At 42.2% G+C, this 12,901-nt stretch overlaps 1 protein-coding gene across 13 annotated transcripts in view; it reads right to left on the bottom strand.

Moving 5' to 3' along the window:
* Window positions 1–12,901, bottom strand: part of itpr1b (inositol 1,4,5-trisphosphate receptor, type 1b) — a 110,808-nt gene that overhangs the window by 31,382 nt on the left and 66,525 nt on the right. For all 13 annotated transcript variants that reach the window (XM_026935780.3, XM_026935790.3, XM_053226942.1 and 10 more), the window contains 5 exons: window positions 3,852–4,035; window positions 3,266–3,516; window positions 2,668–2,868; window positions 1,918–2,028; window positions 1,485–1,580 (listed from right to left, as the gene is read on the bottom strand). In XM_026935780.3, coding sequence (XP_026791581.1) covers window positions 1,485–1,580; window positions 1,918–2,028; window positions 2,668–2,868; window positions 3,266–3,516; window positions 3,852–4,035 — 843 coding nt within the window. The remainder of the gene's footprint in view (window positions 1–1,484; window positions 1,581–1,917; window positions 2,029–2,667; window positions 2,869–3,265; window positions 3,517–3,851; window positions 4,036–12,901) is intronic.

Consider the following 12,901-nt stretch of genomic DNA (forward strand, 5'->3'; position numbering starts at 1 on the left):
TATCTAAATATCTCCATTATAAAATTATCAAAGCTTCTTGTTAGTCAGTTTTCAGTTCTTTTCTCAGCACAGGAACATGTGCGTAGTAATCACACATACACTACACATTCAGTGGATAGAAATTAGCTTGAAAAAAACATTTTCCTTTAAGTGCCTAGTATCTGTATACAGTGGTTTGCATAAGTATTCACCCCCTTGAACTTTTCCACAATTTATAGTGTTAAAACCTGAAACGCAAATGGATGAAACTGAGATTATATGTCATGAATCTACACAAGATAACAGATAATATTGAAGTGGGGAGGAAAAAAAAAAAACAATAAAGTATGCAAAATTATTTACAAATAAAAACCGCAAAAAGTAGTGATTGCACAATTATTCACTCCTGTTGCTGTGAAAGCACTACATTAGTCCTGGTGACATCAGAAGTCATTGAAAACTGAGTGAATAAGACACAACCGCGATTCTTCCTAGGGGAGTCTGTCCACCTAAAGCCAGTAACCAGGAACAGAGGGGATTAGTCAGAGAAGCAGCCAAGAGGTCTGTTGCTTTCATAGCATGGGCTATTTTGTGTAGATTCATGACATATAATCCTAATTAAATCCATTTCAGTTCCAGGATGTAACACTACAGAAAGGGGTGAATACTTATGCATGACACTTTATTCACAGTGGGTCTCATTTATCAAATTTTATATATCATTTATAAATGTATTTATTTATTTAATATATTAAATTTATCAATTTGGATGTGTACTGATTTATTTGTAAATAGCTCGTATGAAAAAATTTTGCATTCATGAACATCCTGTAAATTCGTAAAAACATATCCTACTCCTGCTCCTGAGTGTGTGTAAATTTACGCAAAAGAAGCCTACATCATGTAAACCTCGACTGATTGGCTTTGAATCTTACAATTTGTCATCAGTTACTGCATTTCTATATAAGGATTATGCTGTCGGGTTCAAACTGCTTATTTATTATAAATACACACAAAATAAAGATTTTTTTGGCCCATCTTTTCATATAGGCCCGATTATATTATGGATATTTAGAGACCTGTGTGTGTGTGTGTGTGTGTGTGTATAGCTTGGCTTATATTGCACTGGATGGAACACTGAATTCACCTCCATAATTTCTCTCCATATTTTGGCCTTTTCACGTGCTGTGACTCTGCTGGATAATAATATTTTTATATTATTTAATAATATTTTTTATTCTTGTAGACGCGAGTCAACAGTGCTTTAACTTCTGCTTCAGAAAATTCTTCTTTTTATGGCCGTTTATTAGCCATTTTGTGCTTTCCACTCTTGTCGTTTATTAATTGAGATTTGCAGGCATCACCAAACAGAAATCAGCTGAGGTGTGCACGTGCACTGTAATTTACGGGCCATTTATCAACATACACATAGGAATACGAAAAAAAATCATGTGACATTAAAAAATGTTTGCAGTACTTTTAGTAGTACAACCTCCAACACTCACCAGTTCTTTAGGCCTCATATTGTACAAGATCCGCTCTGCGTTCTCACTGTCATGACGGCTCTCCATGATGGCCAGAAGCAGCTTGGAGGCGTTATTCTGCTCAAAAGAGATAAAGTCTATGAATTCTGTGCGCATCATGGCAAACTTTCTTTTCCATTGTGGCAAGCTTGGATGTGACATAAACTACATCAGAGAGGCAGCTCAGGCTGAGAGAACTGGATCCATGCTACACTTCCAGCAAATATCTACTCCAGCTATGTTCAAAATGACATACTAATTATATGCCTACTATTTGTACTAAACTCCAAAAGCACTATGAAGTACGCTATTTGCATGTGTGTGCGCGTGTGTGTGTGTGTGTTTGTGTGTGCGCGTGTGCGTGGGTGTGTGCGCTTGTGTTTGTGTGTGCGGGTGTGTGTGTGGGTATTCACACCTTCAGCTCTAGCACAAGGTCCATCCTCTTCTTGCCCAGAGGGTTGATGTCGTTTAAAATGAGTGCAATGATGATGTCAATGCCGTTGCACTCATGAGTAGCGATGCAGTTCTGAAAGACACAGTAGGAGGTTTGCGTAGATCGAGTCTATCATTTGTTACTATTAATGCACAAATTCACAGAAAAGGCAATAAAGAGAGATTTCAACTAATCTAATAGCTCCAATCTACCAGCCACAAAAAGGTGTGGAAATGAATGAATGTATGAATAGGCATGAAAACACGCACAAATGCAGCCATACGCTGGGACACTCGCCTACAGATTAGTGTTAAATTACACAGTCACAGTGTTGCTTTAATGAGAGCGAGATCTGAAAAGCTCGATCTATCAGGTGATTATGCTATTCCGAGGAAAATGGTAATGACATCATCAGTAAGGAACAAAGCAACACTGCCATTATGCAATTAGAAGCCTTTGACGCCATAGAAACCTGGCACAGCGGAAATAACGCGTACCATTATGCTGTAGTGGAGTCAGACCTGCTCACCTTAGTGAAACTCGACATACAGGAAACTTGGGTTCTTAATGCAATTGCTGTTTTTTCATGTGCATTTTTATGTGCATGTACATAGCAAACATTTACATGTATGTAGGAGATGCAGCTTGTAGAAGGACGTGTCTGTATGTGTCAGCATCCACATATGTATATTTAATGCGAGTTTGGCCGCGTGCATGTGCTCGTATGTCCACCTGGTTCTCGTGGCAGGGGCCCTGGCAGTACTCGGTGAGGCTCTCCACGGTTTGGTTGATGAGAGCCACGTTCTTCTCATTAATGTAGAGCCCCAGCAGACCCAGGCCTCCTGTGGTGCTGCCACAAATACAGTCAAGGAACTGCAGCGTCTCACACACCAGGTTATAATTGTTCTTGTTGTTCTGACAGCGCAGGAAGTTCTGGAGAGGCAAAGAGAGAGACGGAGGTGGAGAAGATACAGCTCAGTGGAAAATGTGTCAACAGGATATAAAGGATGTGCGCTGGTACTCGTACATTAGAACACACGGGGTTCAGGAAGAACACCCACAGAGACTAGCGCTTATGTCTGTAATGGGAACATGCGCAATGTTCCATATTTGGGTTTATTTTATGAATGATAAATTAACCTTCAAAACATAACCTCACAGACTTTGAAATAACCAAACCTAGCTCAGGCACTAACTGGTTCTGGTCTGAGGGGGTTTTTCCTCCTTATAACACACAACTTTTGGTCTATGTTCCTTGTAATGTCTTCATCTGGATGACCATCGGGTAGCACAGGTTTGGGGCAGTACAGAGATTAGACCTGAGGCTGACCTGCAGCTCTCGGTTGTGGTTTTCGCAGAGCAGCTGCATGAGGCGCAGGATGGGCTGCATGATGGTGATGGTGACGCTCATCTCGTTCTCGTCCTGGTTCTTCTCCCCAGAGTTGGTCTGGACTTCGCCCCCGCCCAGATGCTCGTCTGAGTCCACCTCCCGTCGGTACGCAGTGAAAGCCTTCTTTGTGGCCGTGGAAGCTTCCAGAAGCTGTTCGCGCACCTCTTCTGTGACCACGGCGACATCTTTTACTGGAGGAGAAGACAAGAGAGATAAAAATGTTTGATTGTTTTTGCTCAAGTATTTAAACGCATTGTGGTAATGTTATTCCGAATAAAGTAACCTGCTGTGATACACTTTTAATTTAGTATAGTTATATATTAGTGGTTATTAATTTAGCATCAAAGAAAGCCAATTTCAAAACTCTTAGATTTGTTTCAGAATGTTCTTACATTTAGAAACATTTTGCACTACACTACCAGGCTTTGAGCTATTTCAATTCCTGGACATTTCCACTGCCTCCCTCTTTGTCCGGTTGATTCATTTGTTCTGGGGGAGACGGTGCATGCTCTGTGCAGGTCCTGACCTTTCTTTTTGGTGGGTGCCTCCTTGTCGTTCGTGTCCTCGTCTTTGCGCTTGCTGCCCAAGTCGCTGGTGTTGACCGTCACGGTGGCTTTGATCTCCTGCTGGGCCAGCTTCATCCGCTCATAAAACACCTTGAAGAACTTCTCCGACTTATTGTCCCTCGTCAGCCTGATGAAGAATGATCTCTGGAGGAAAAGGGACAGAAAGAAAGAACACTTGAAGGATGGACTGCTCTGCTACCAAACTCTGCTAGGAACTTTATTCTAGTAGTGGAGATTTTGAAACAGGTGGTTTGCGGGAGAAAATGTACTACTTAAGAATTTTTTTTAATTCAGGGTGAAGTTCATTTTAAAGTGGGCTGTAGGAAAAGATAGAGGCAGAGGCAGAGAATATGAATGAAATACCTGTCTCTGGAAAACTCTGGTGAGCGATTTAGTTATTTTTGGCTAAAATATACTCTGGCTCCTTTGTGATGCTTCAAATTGACCTAGAGTTGCAGATGTTTGTACATTTTGAGAGAGAGCATGTTTCCTGCAGACTCCGAATGAGGAGAGGTCAACGCCAGTGCGGGAGAGCCACTCTGGTTTTACATGCCTGACTGAGTTTTTCCATCAGCTGAATCCGGCAAGCAGGAAAAACACCAAACTGTGCATGGCAGTGGCTCTCCAGCACCGGAATTCCCCCGAAAGCTATAGTTACCCAGGTTTCACTAGGAACTCAGAAAAAGTGGCATTTGGACACTGAGTGTGTTTCATTTGGAATTAAAAGCCTATCCCTTTAAAGACCTCATGAAGCGTGGCATGGTGCAGCCATGCTCCTGGGTTCTGTTCTCACGTCCCTCCCTCAGCCCTGTTTACTGCCTGCCTAGCTCACACCACCGGAGTTACATAACACACACACACACACACACACACACACACACACACACACACACACGGAAATAACCTGGAGTGCCTCCCTTAGCTCACCTGATTTATCACCATCTGCCTTTTGGCAGTTTGTGACCACATACAGACACACACACACACACACACACACACACACACACTGAAACAGACATGACAAGAACATTTTTCCTCTCAGCAGTGAAATAGTGGTTCCCGTTAACGTTAGTAACGCATCTGGAAAAAAATACCAATAATAAATGACGCACTTTCTGTCTTCCTTTTAGTGTTGACTGAACTGAACGTGTAGAATTCAGAAAAGGGGGCGCTACGGCTCAGGTTCGAGGATTATGTGGTATTTTTTTTTCTTCTCTGGTATATCCTGTCCTACTTTCCTCCTTTTTTTTTCTTTACTCCCCCCCTCCTCAACAATCCCTCCTTACATAAGCACTTAACTCAGCTGAGGGGACAGAGTACACATGCACGCACACACACACACACACACACACACACACACACGCAGAGAGAGAGAGAGAGAGAGAGAGAGAGAGAGGGAACTCACTCTCTCGTGCTCTGGGTCAGGAAAAAAAAAGGAAAAGAAAAAAAAAGGAGCGTAGGAAAATCCTGCCCTACTTTCACGAGCCAAACAGGCACGAAATGAGTGTGTGGCGTGTCGGAGCTAGAGGGAGCGAAGAGGGAGGGAGGGAGGGAAAGTTATCAGCCAGCTTCTAGGGCAGTTTTTAAAGCTTGTTACATAAGTGGCCTTCTATCCAGGTTAAACTCACTCACGCTCAAGGGAATAAAGCACACACTGCCACACACACACACACACACACACACACACACAGAAAGGAACATATACATGGATTTAAAGAGTCCAAGATATGTATACAAAAAAAGAGGACTATTTCAAAACAGTTTGTTAATTTCATTCCGCACGCCTAATGAACTGCCACCGCATTTCAAGAAAGCAAAAATGAGCAGTTCTTCAGTTTTATACAGACAAGCCCTTCGAAAAGAAATGACGTTACATCAGCAAGCCCGTGAAGTCAGAGACCTCTCAATCAGATTAGGAGCTGCTGGGTGGATCAACACAGGTTTCATAAGACAGAATCAGTTTATAACATTAGAGAGCGTGAACGCGGAGGACTCATGACTGCGTGTGTAAACAAGCCTCCAGAATCAGCCGATGTTGTCGACATGGCAGCACCTGACCAGCATATGACAACAACTCAGGAAAACAGCACATCACAGGAGGGCAAAAAGGGGAAAAACAAACACACAAAAATCCATGAGTAACAGCAATTCCTGATTCATCAGAATCAGTCCAGTGAGTGCCATCGTGGAGCAGCTGGTGTATGAAGAGCTGATGCTGCGACTCCTGCGCCGGGTCTGTCACATACGTGACCTTTCTCATGCTGCTTACGTGCTGTGTGAGAGACTACATGTATCAGGTTGACTCATTATGGTTTATGGTGACAAATAGACAAAATTCACCTATTGGGTGAATTAATTTGCCAATAAATGTAGCCTGTCATCTTTTTCCCCAAATATTTATCTCAACACAACAGGTGAATTCAAGTTACTTGCATCTGTACTGTGGGATCAGTGAGTTAAGCCAAAAGAGAAATCAACTTTTACCCTTAAAGGACAAACCCTTTCAAACTGAATTTATTTTTTCTTTATAAGAAACCATTTACTGTAACTGGTCAGACATGAGTTAGAACTGGACAAACTGCAGTGATGCATTCTCACACACACACACACACACACACACAGCATTGACTCAATCAGTAGCAGACACTAAATAACAGACAGTAAAGTAAAATGAAAGCTGATTACTGGAAAGCACTCAGGTCAAGACTCAGCTCCACAATGTACCTGATGTCATTTTACCAGGTATTATCATTATTACAGTGGTTTGTGTAATTAGACAAACAAACTCCACCTGTATGCCTTTAGCATTATTTAGCATATTACAATCTACATTCCTCTGCATCCTCCGTAAAGCCCAGTAATAACCCACAAACCTGTGGAGACTAACTTGATCCTCCCCCTTACCCTCAACCCCAAACATCCACTTCAGACTCAGCATCAGACACACAGAACTTTCTGGCTAAGGGGATCATCCCCACCTCCTGAATGTCTCACAATCACACAGCTGCAGTTACTTTAAACCACAACTGTTGCTTAAAAGCACCAAAAAAGTGTGTGCGCGTGTGTGTGTGTCTCTGTGTGTCTGTGTAATCAGAATGTCAGTATTTAATAAGAAAACACTCAGATGATGGGAAGGTTTAAAGGCACAGTGTGGGAAGAGGTCTATTTAATAAAAATAAATCTTTACATAGATGACCCCTGAAGCAAGCAGTTATTGTGCTCATCCATATTTACCTACACATTCTCTTCAAGGACGAGGAGCTCAGGGCAGGAAATGCACCCTCATGCTTTCAAATTTTCATAAGTTCAAGGAAACTTTTGCACTCATCCTCTCAGAGGTTTAGACAGCGCTTCTCAGAAGCTGTCCCCACCTGTCCGAGACGATGTCCATGTCCATCGGCTGTCTGCGCATCTAATCCTGTGCATTTAATCACAGAGTCGGCTTATGAACACCACACAACACTAGGGCTGTTGATAATGAATAAATGAATCAATGAAGGCCAAGCAGCTGATTCCAGCAAGCTCTCATTCACTGTTTGCTGTTTTTAATGAAGTATTCCAGGTGCAGGGCAGCCGGACACCACAGGAAGCGCACCAGCATGAGGAGCTGTGTGTGGGTGGCGTCATTAAACAACTGCCTACATAAACAGACAAGCAGGTCAGGCTTCCGCCATCAGCCCACTCCCCGTACCCACTCTCTCTCACACACCATCAACAAGGGGATGTTGCATAAGACCCACTTATAGGTGCTTGGCTCGCCCGCCTCGATCCTGCCGGCTCTGAGCTAGCGGCCGTCACTCCATCAGCCCTGTAACCACGGGAACGAGCTGTTGCAAAGGAAGCTGGGAGAGTGGGCGGGTGTACGGCGGGTCCTTCGCACCGTAACTGCAGTCTGAATAATAAACTCATCAACTCAATGCAGCACGCTGATATTCAGATTTGAGTCAGGACAGACAAACGCCCCCTCACGCGGCAAACACAAACATTCTCACACTTCATCTAACCACCACGCACGCACCTCTCACACACCATGTCTGCTGGTGTTTCCAAAATAGTGCAGTGCATTGTGCGTTTGCAAGAGGGTCCCTGATATTCTACCCGATGTTTTCAGAGGTGATTATAAAATAGCAAAATTCCCTAAACAGCGAATCGCATATGGCTGTATCTAGTTTTCTGTTTATCAGCACTATAAGATCTTTATGCATATGAGATTGGCTATGTTCAGACTGGGGAAGTTTGCTTAGTTTAGGATGTTGTTGTTAAAGCTCAAGGTCACTCATGCATACACACACAGAATAAAAAAAAAAAAACTATAATCAGACACCTAAAAGCAGAATCCATAATAAACAAATATCTTTGATTCCTTTTTTTCTCTTCTCTTTTCATTTTTCTCCTAGTTTAAGCCTTAAAAAAAAAAAAAAAAAAAAACACCCAGGCAGACCAACTTTACCACACTGTACCACATACCACACGGACCCTGATCTACGTGGGTGTTCGGACAGGTCAGTCTGTCTGGCTCCGCAACATGACCAAATACTTGCTTGACTCTTAGGTATCCTACAGATCATATCATATCTTCCCCAGTGAGAAATATCTACTGTATATATTAGGGATATAACGCAATGCCACTATCTGTATCTACATCAGTTCAGTGCTCCAAATATCTGTATGTGTATTCAGAGTTAAACCAGAAGAAGACATGACCTAAACTGGAAGATTTTTTTTTTTAAATTTCAATTAAATATGATCCCTATCTCTATGCCCCAAGAAGCACCAGAAAACACCAGAGAAAATAACCCTGATGTAGAATTGTCAGCATGGTGTGTGAATTCTGGCTCACAGAATGACAGTTCCTTAACCTCAGCTACATCACTCCAGTTCATATCTGGTCTCCACTACAGGTGGGTGCAGGACTTGCGCAGTTATATTTGTCTGTAGCTGCCTGTGATACACTAAATTATGTGGACACCTGACCATCACACCATGTGTTTACTGATCATCCCATTCCAGATTTAATCCCCATTTGCTGCTATTCTATCAGTCTCCATTCTTCTGGGAAGGCTTTCTACTAGATTTTGGAGCATAACTGTGGGGATTTGTGCATTCAGCCACATGAGTATTAGTGAGGTCAGGCAATGATGTTGACAAGATTCCAGTCCTGATGCACAACTCTAGTCTCGACCAGATGTGAACCTTTCTGACAAGATTTCTTAGGAAAGAAAATGTGTATTTTTATCCATTTAGAACACATTATCAGTGTAATCAAGATAATGTATTCAAATTCGGTTACATCTGTAGTATAAACGTATACAGTGTTGATAGAGGAGCTACGCAGGCTTAACACGCACTAATTGAGAGAGAGAGAGAGAGAGAGAGGCTGTTCTGAGCTTTACGAGCACTTAAGAGTGAAATTTAGACCAGCAAAATTCACAACTCCATACTGTGGGAGTAAATAAGCTACAGTTGTATGGAAGCCTTTCTCTCCATTATTTCCTTCCCCCACTCCCCTGAAACACACACACACACACACAATCTCAGCCCTCACACCTGTTCCCTTTCATTAAGAGGTATGAGAGCGAGGGAAGGACTTATAAAACCAGGTAATAGCCACACACACTATTGAGTACGTCTTCCAGGAGAAGACTGACTATTTCAAAATCCACACGAGAGGATCACTATGTGTGTACGTGTGTGTGTGCTTGCTTGTATCTGACCATCAGACACACGTGCGTGCAAGCTGATGCCTGTTGTCTGATGTCTGTTTCTGGAGAAGTTATGTAGGTCAGGAGCTAATGTTTAATGGAATGTGTGTGTGCGTGTGTGTGCGGATGGCAAGAACAGGTGCGGCCAGTGACCTGAAACCTCTGTGAAACGCAGCTCCGATGCTGACGAGGAAGAGGAGGAGTCTTTCTCCAAGGGGCTCACATCCTCCTCTCCGCATAGTGACACAAAGCTCAAAATTACATAACACAAACACTCACTCACGCACTGGGCAGTGTGTGCTTGATAGGAAGGTGCTGACATTTTAGGATGTTTGAATTGCAGCTAAACTTCATTGATTTTTTTCTCGCTAGCTGCCCTGTTTGTTTGCATGTTTATCAATGTCAAATACAGGCTGTTGTTTCTGACTCTAAGAACCCAAGTCCGCAAATGGGAATCTCAAAAGAACCCAAAAAGCAGGTCAACACGTAGATACACACCAAGACCCTGACCGCAACCCTGAAGACACTCGGCTACACCCACTCACCCACCCACACACACTCACACACACACTCTCACACACACACGAGACTTCCCAGCTGCCCTGTAATAAAATTCTGTTCTATTTATACTTTTCTTAGGAACCTCCAGGCCTGTGTCTACGTGCCGCAAGCAAAGAGGTTTGAGTTTTGTGTTTTGTGGGTGGAAAAAAATCTTTAATAGCACTAATAAATAAATAAATTGGTACATATCTAGCTGTTGGATTTATACTCATGTAATAATCTGTATTGTGCTCGTAATGGGGTGAGTGAATATTGTTTGTAAAACAAACGCTGTTCTGGGTTGTAGTAAAATGATCCTTCACCTGGACGTCTGCCCAACACTGTCTACAATGATCTCTTTTCACAAGCCAGTGGGAGTATGGCTTTTGACCTTTGCACAAACTGCAGACAGTGACTAAACCTGGCTTTTCATAGCCCAGGGGAGGGACAGCAGCAAATAAAACGACAACTAACAGGAAGATGGCACTTCCTTTTTAGGTGATTTGACTATGTACGTTTAGTCGTATCCAGTCTGTCTTGGTGCATGGGGACATCATTTCCTTACATACAGTATAGCAGATGATGTGAACAGAGGTTGTGTTCAGGAGAGGAAAAAGACTGTGGGACAGAGTATAAAATGAATGCTCGTGTGTAAGTGTGTGAGTGTGTACGTGTCTGTGTTTATCAGATGAGATGTCTGTGGTTTTGCAGCCCACTCTCTGTAACTGCCAGGACAGAGTGGGCGAACGCTTCCGTCAAGGGTCATCCAAAAACCAGCTTTCTCACAACTTCTCCAACACCCCCAGCCCCCCTCCTCCCACTCCCCCCCCCCCCTCCTCACTCTTTCATTCTTTCCCTTTCTGTCTTGCTAATTTTAGTCACCACTGACCATATCCTGTCTGATTTGTGGACAAACCTGCATCATATTTCACAGTGCGCTAGCGTGTACTACAGGTTCTGAAACACTTTCTATCAGTCAACACAGTTTCCCAGTTTTATTCTTCTTGATTATTCTTCAGTAGGCTTTAACACTGAAAACATCTGAGTTTGGTCTGTGAGGAGTACAAATTCAGCCCCTCCTTTTACACTTTTAAGCAAATCCACAAGCTCAGCTACATCACCCACTTCAGGTTGGACCTTTTTGACTTTTTGAATTTGACATTCAAATCAGGTGTTTTGCAGCAGGAAAAACACTAACCACGCACTGCCAAGCCATCCAGGCCTGAAGCTTAGCCCTGACCTACAGGCTCAGCCACTGAGCATAGAAGTAGTTTGTGTGCTGATCGTAGTTTGCCGAGTTTATTTTGTAAATAGGGTATTTTTCCAATCAATAAACGACCAGGACTTTTGCCTGAATCAAATACCATGGGTGCAGTACCAAAGGATCCAGTTATATAGGTGTCTGGCACCTGCTTAAGATCGGCACTGACAGGACTTAAATGTCCTTACGACGTTTTCATTATGTCCCACTTTCTTCAACTGTCTGATTTCAGTGATTACTGTGTAGAATTTTTCTGTTAATGAGACATTTTTATAAATAAACTTTGCCTTTAGAACCAAACAATATAATACTGCCCTGATAACCAATGATTTTTACTCAGATTATATTATATTAACATCTATAACAATATGTAACATCAGTTTATTATATTTATTAGAGATGACACTGAAGATTTTCAGCCAAAAATGATCAAAAACAGCAAAGAGAAAAAAGGATGAAGATTTTTTTTGAGCTACAAAGATGCCATCTTTGAGTCATCTCTCAAGTTAGAGGAAAATGAATCTGAATTAGAAAGCCAATTCATTTAGCTATTGTTTGAGACATGTATTGAATTTGAAAAGAGTTAGGTCTGGGTTTTTAACTGGCAGTACTGGTGCTATTCAACACTTCGCAGCTTAGTGTCTTTCCTGTACTCGATGAAAAATCAGTTAATTAGCAAGTTTAAATTAGTGTTAAATCAGTGAAAGCACAAATCTGTAGTGCTGCAATAAACTGAACCTCAACACTGTTTAACAGCAGTGTTCTGTACCTCTGAGACTAATGGACAGTTTTGAACTTTAGTTTAAATGAACTGAAAAAAACAGTAAGCCTGATTTAAGAAGTGTAGGACAGGCCATGTTTTGCCTCTTCTGAAATAAGTTTTTTTTTTTTTTTTTTTTTTTCAAAAAGCAACCTAGTTGCACAAGTGTGCACACCCCTTAACTAATACTTTGTTAACACACCTTCTGATTGTCATACAGCAGTCAGTCTTTTTGGCTAAGAGTCTACCAACTTAGCACATCCTGATTTGGTAATTTTATTCCACTCTACTTCTATTAGATCTATTAAATTGTGAGGGGATCTCTGGTTCACAGCCGTCTTCAAGTCATTCCACAGGTTTTTGATAGGATTTAGATCTGGGCTCTGATTGGGCCATTACAAAACTCCGATCATCATCTTCTGAAGCTGTTCCTTTGTTGCCATGGATTTGTGCTTTGGGTCGTTATCATGCTGGAAGGTGAAAGTTTACAGAGGCCTGCATGTTTTGGGTTAAAATAGATTGGTATTTGGAGTTATCCATGATTCCCTCTGTCTTGACTAGAGCACCAGTCCCAAGTGAAGAGAAGCCACTCCATAGCATGATGCTGCCACCACCATGCTTCACCGTAGGTATGGTGTACTTTGGCTGATGAGCTGTCTTTGTGGCCCCACACATTTTAACACATTTTGCCACATGGTTTGGGGTGATTTAGGGAGGCTTGGATTTTTTTTTTTTCCTGTGAGAAAG

The sequence above is a fragment of the Pangasianodon hypophthalmus genome, chromosome 20 (genome assembly GCF_027358585.1).
Source record: "Pangasianodon hypophthalmus isolate fPanHyp1 chromosome 20, fPanHyp1.pri, whole genome shotgun sequence".
NCBI classification, from domain to species: domain Eukaryota; kingdom Metazoa; phylum Chordata; class Actinopteri; order Siluriformes; family Pangasiidae; genus Pangasianodon; species Pangasianodon hypophthalmus.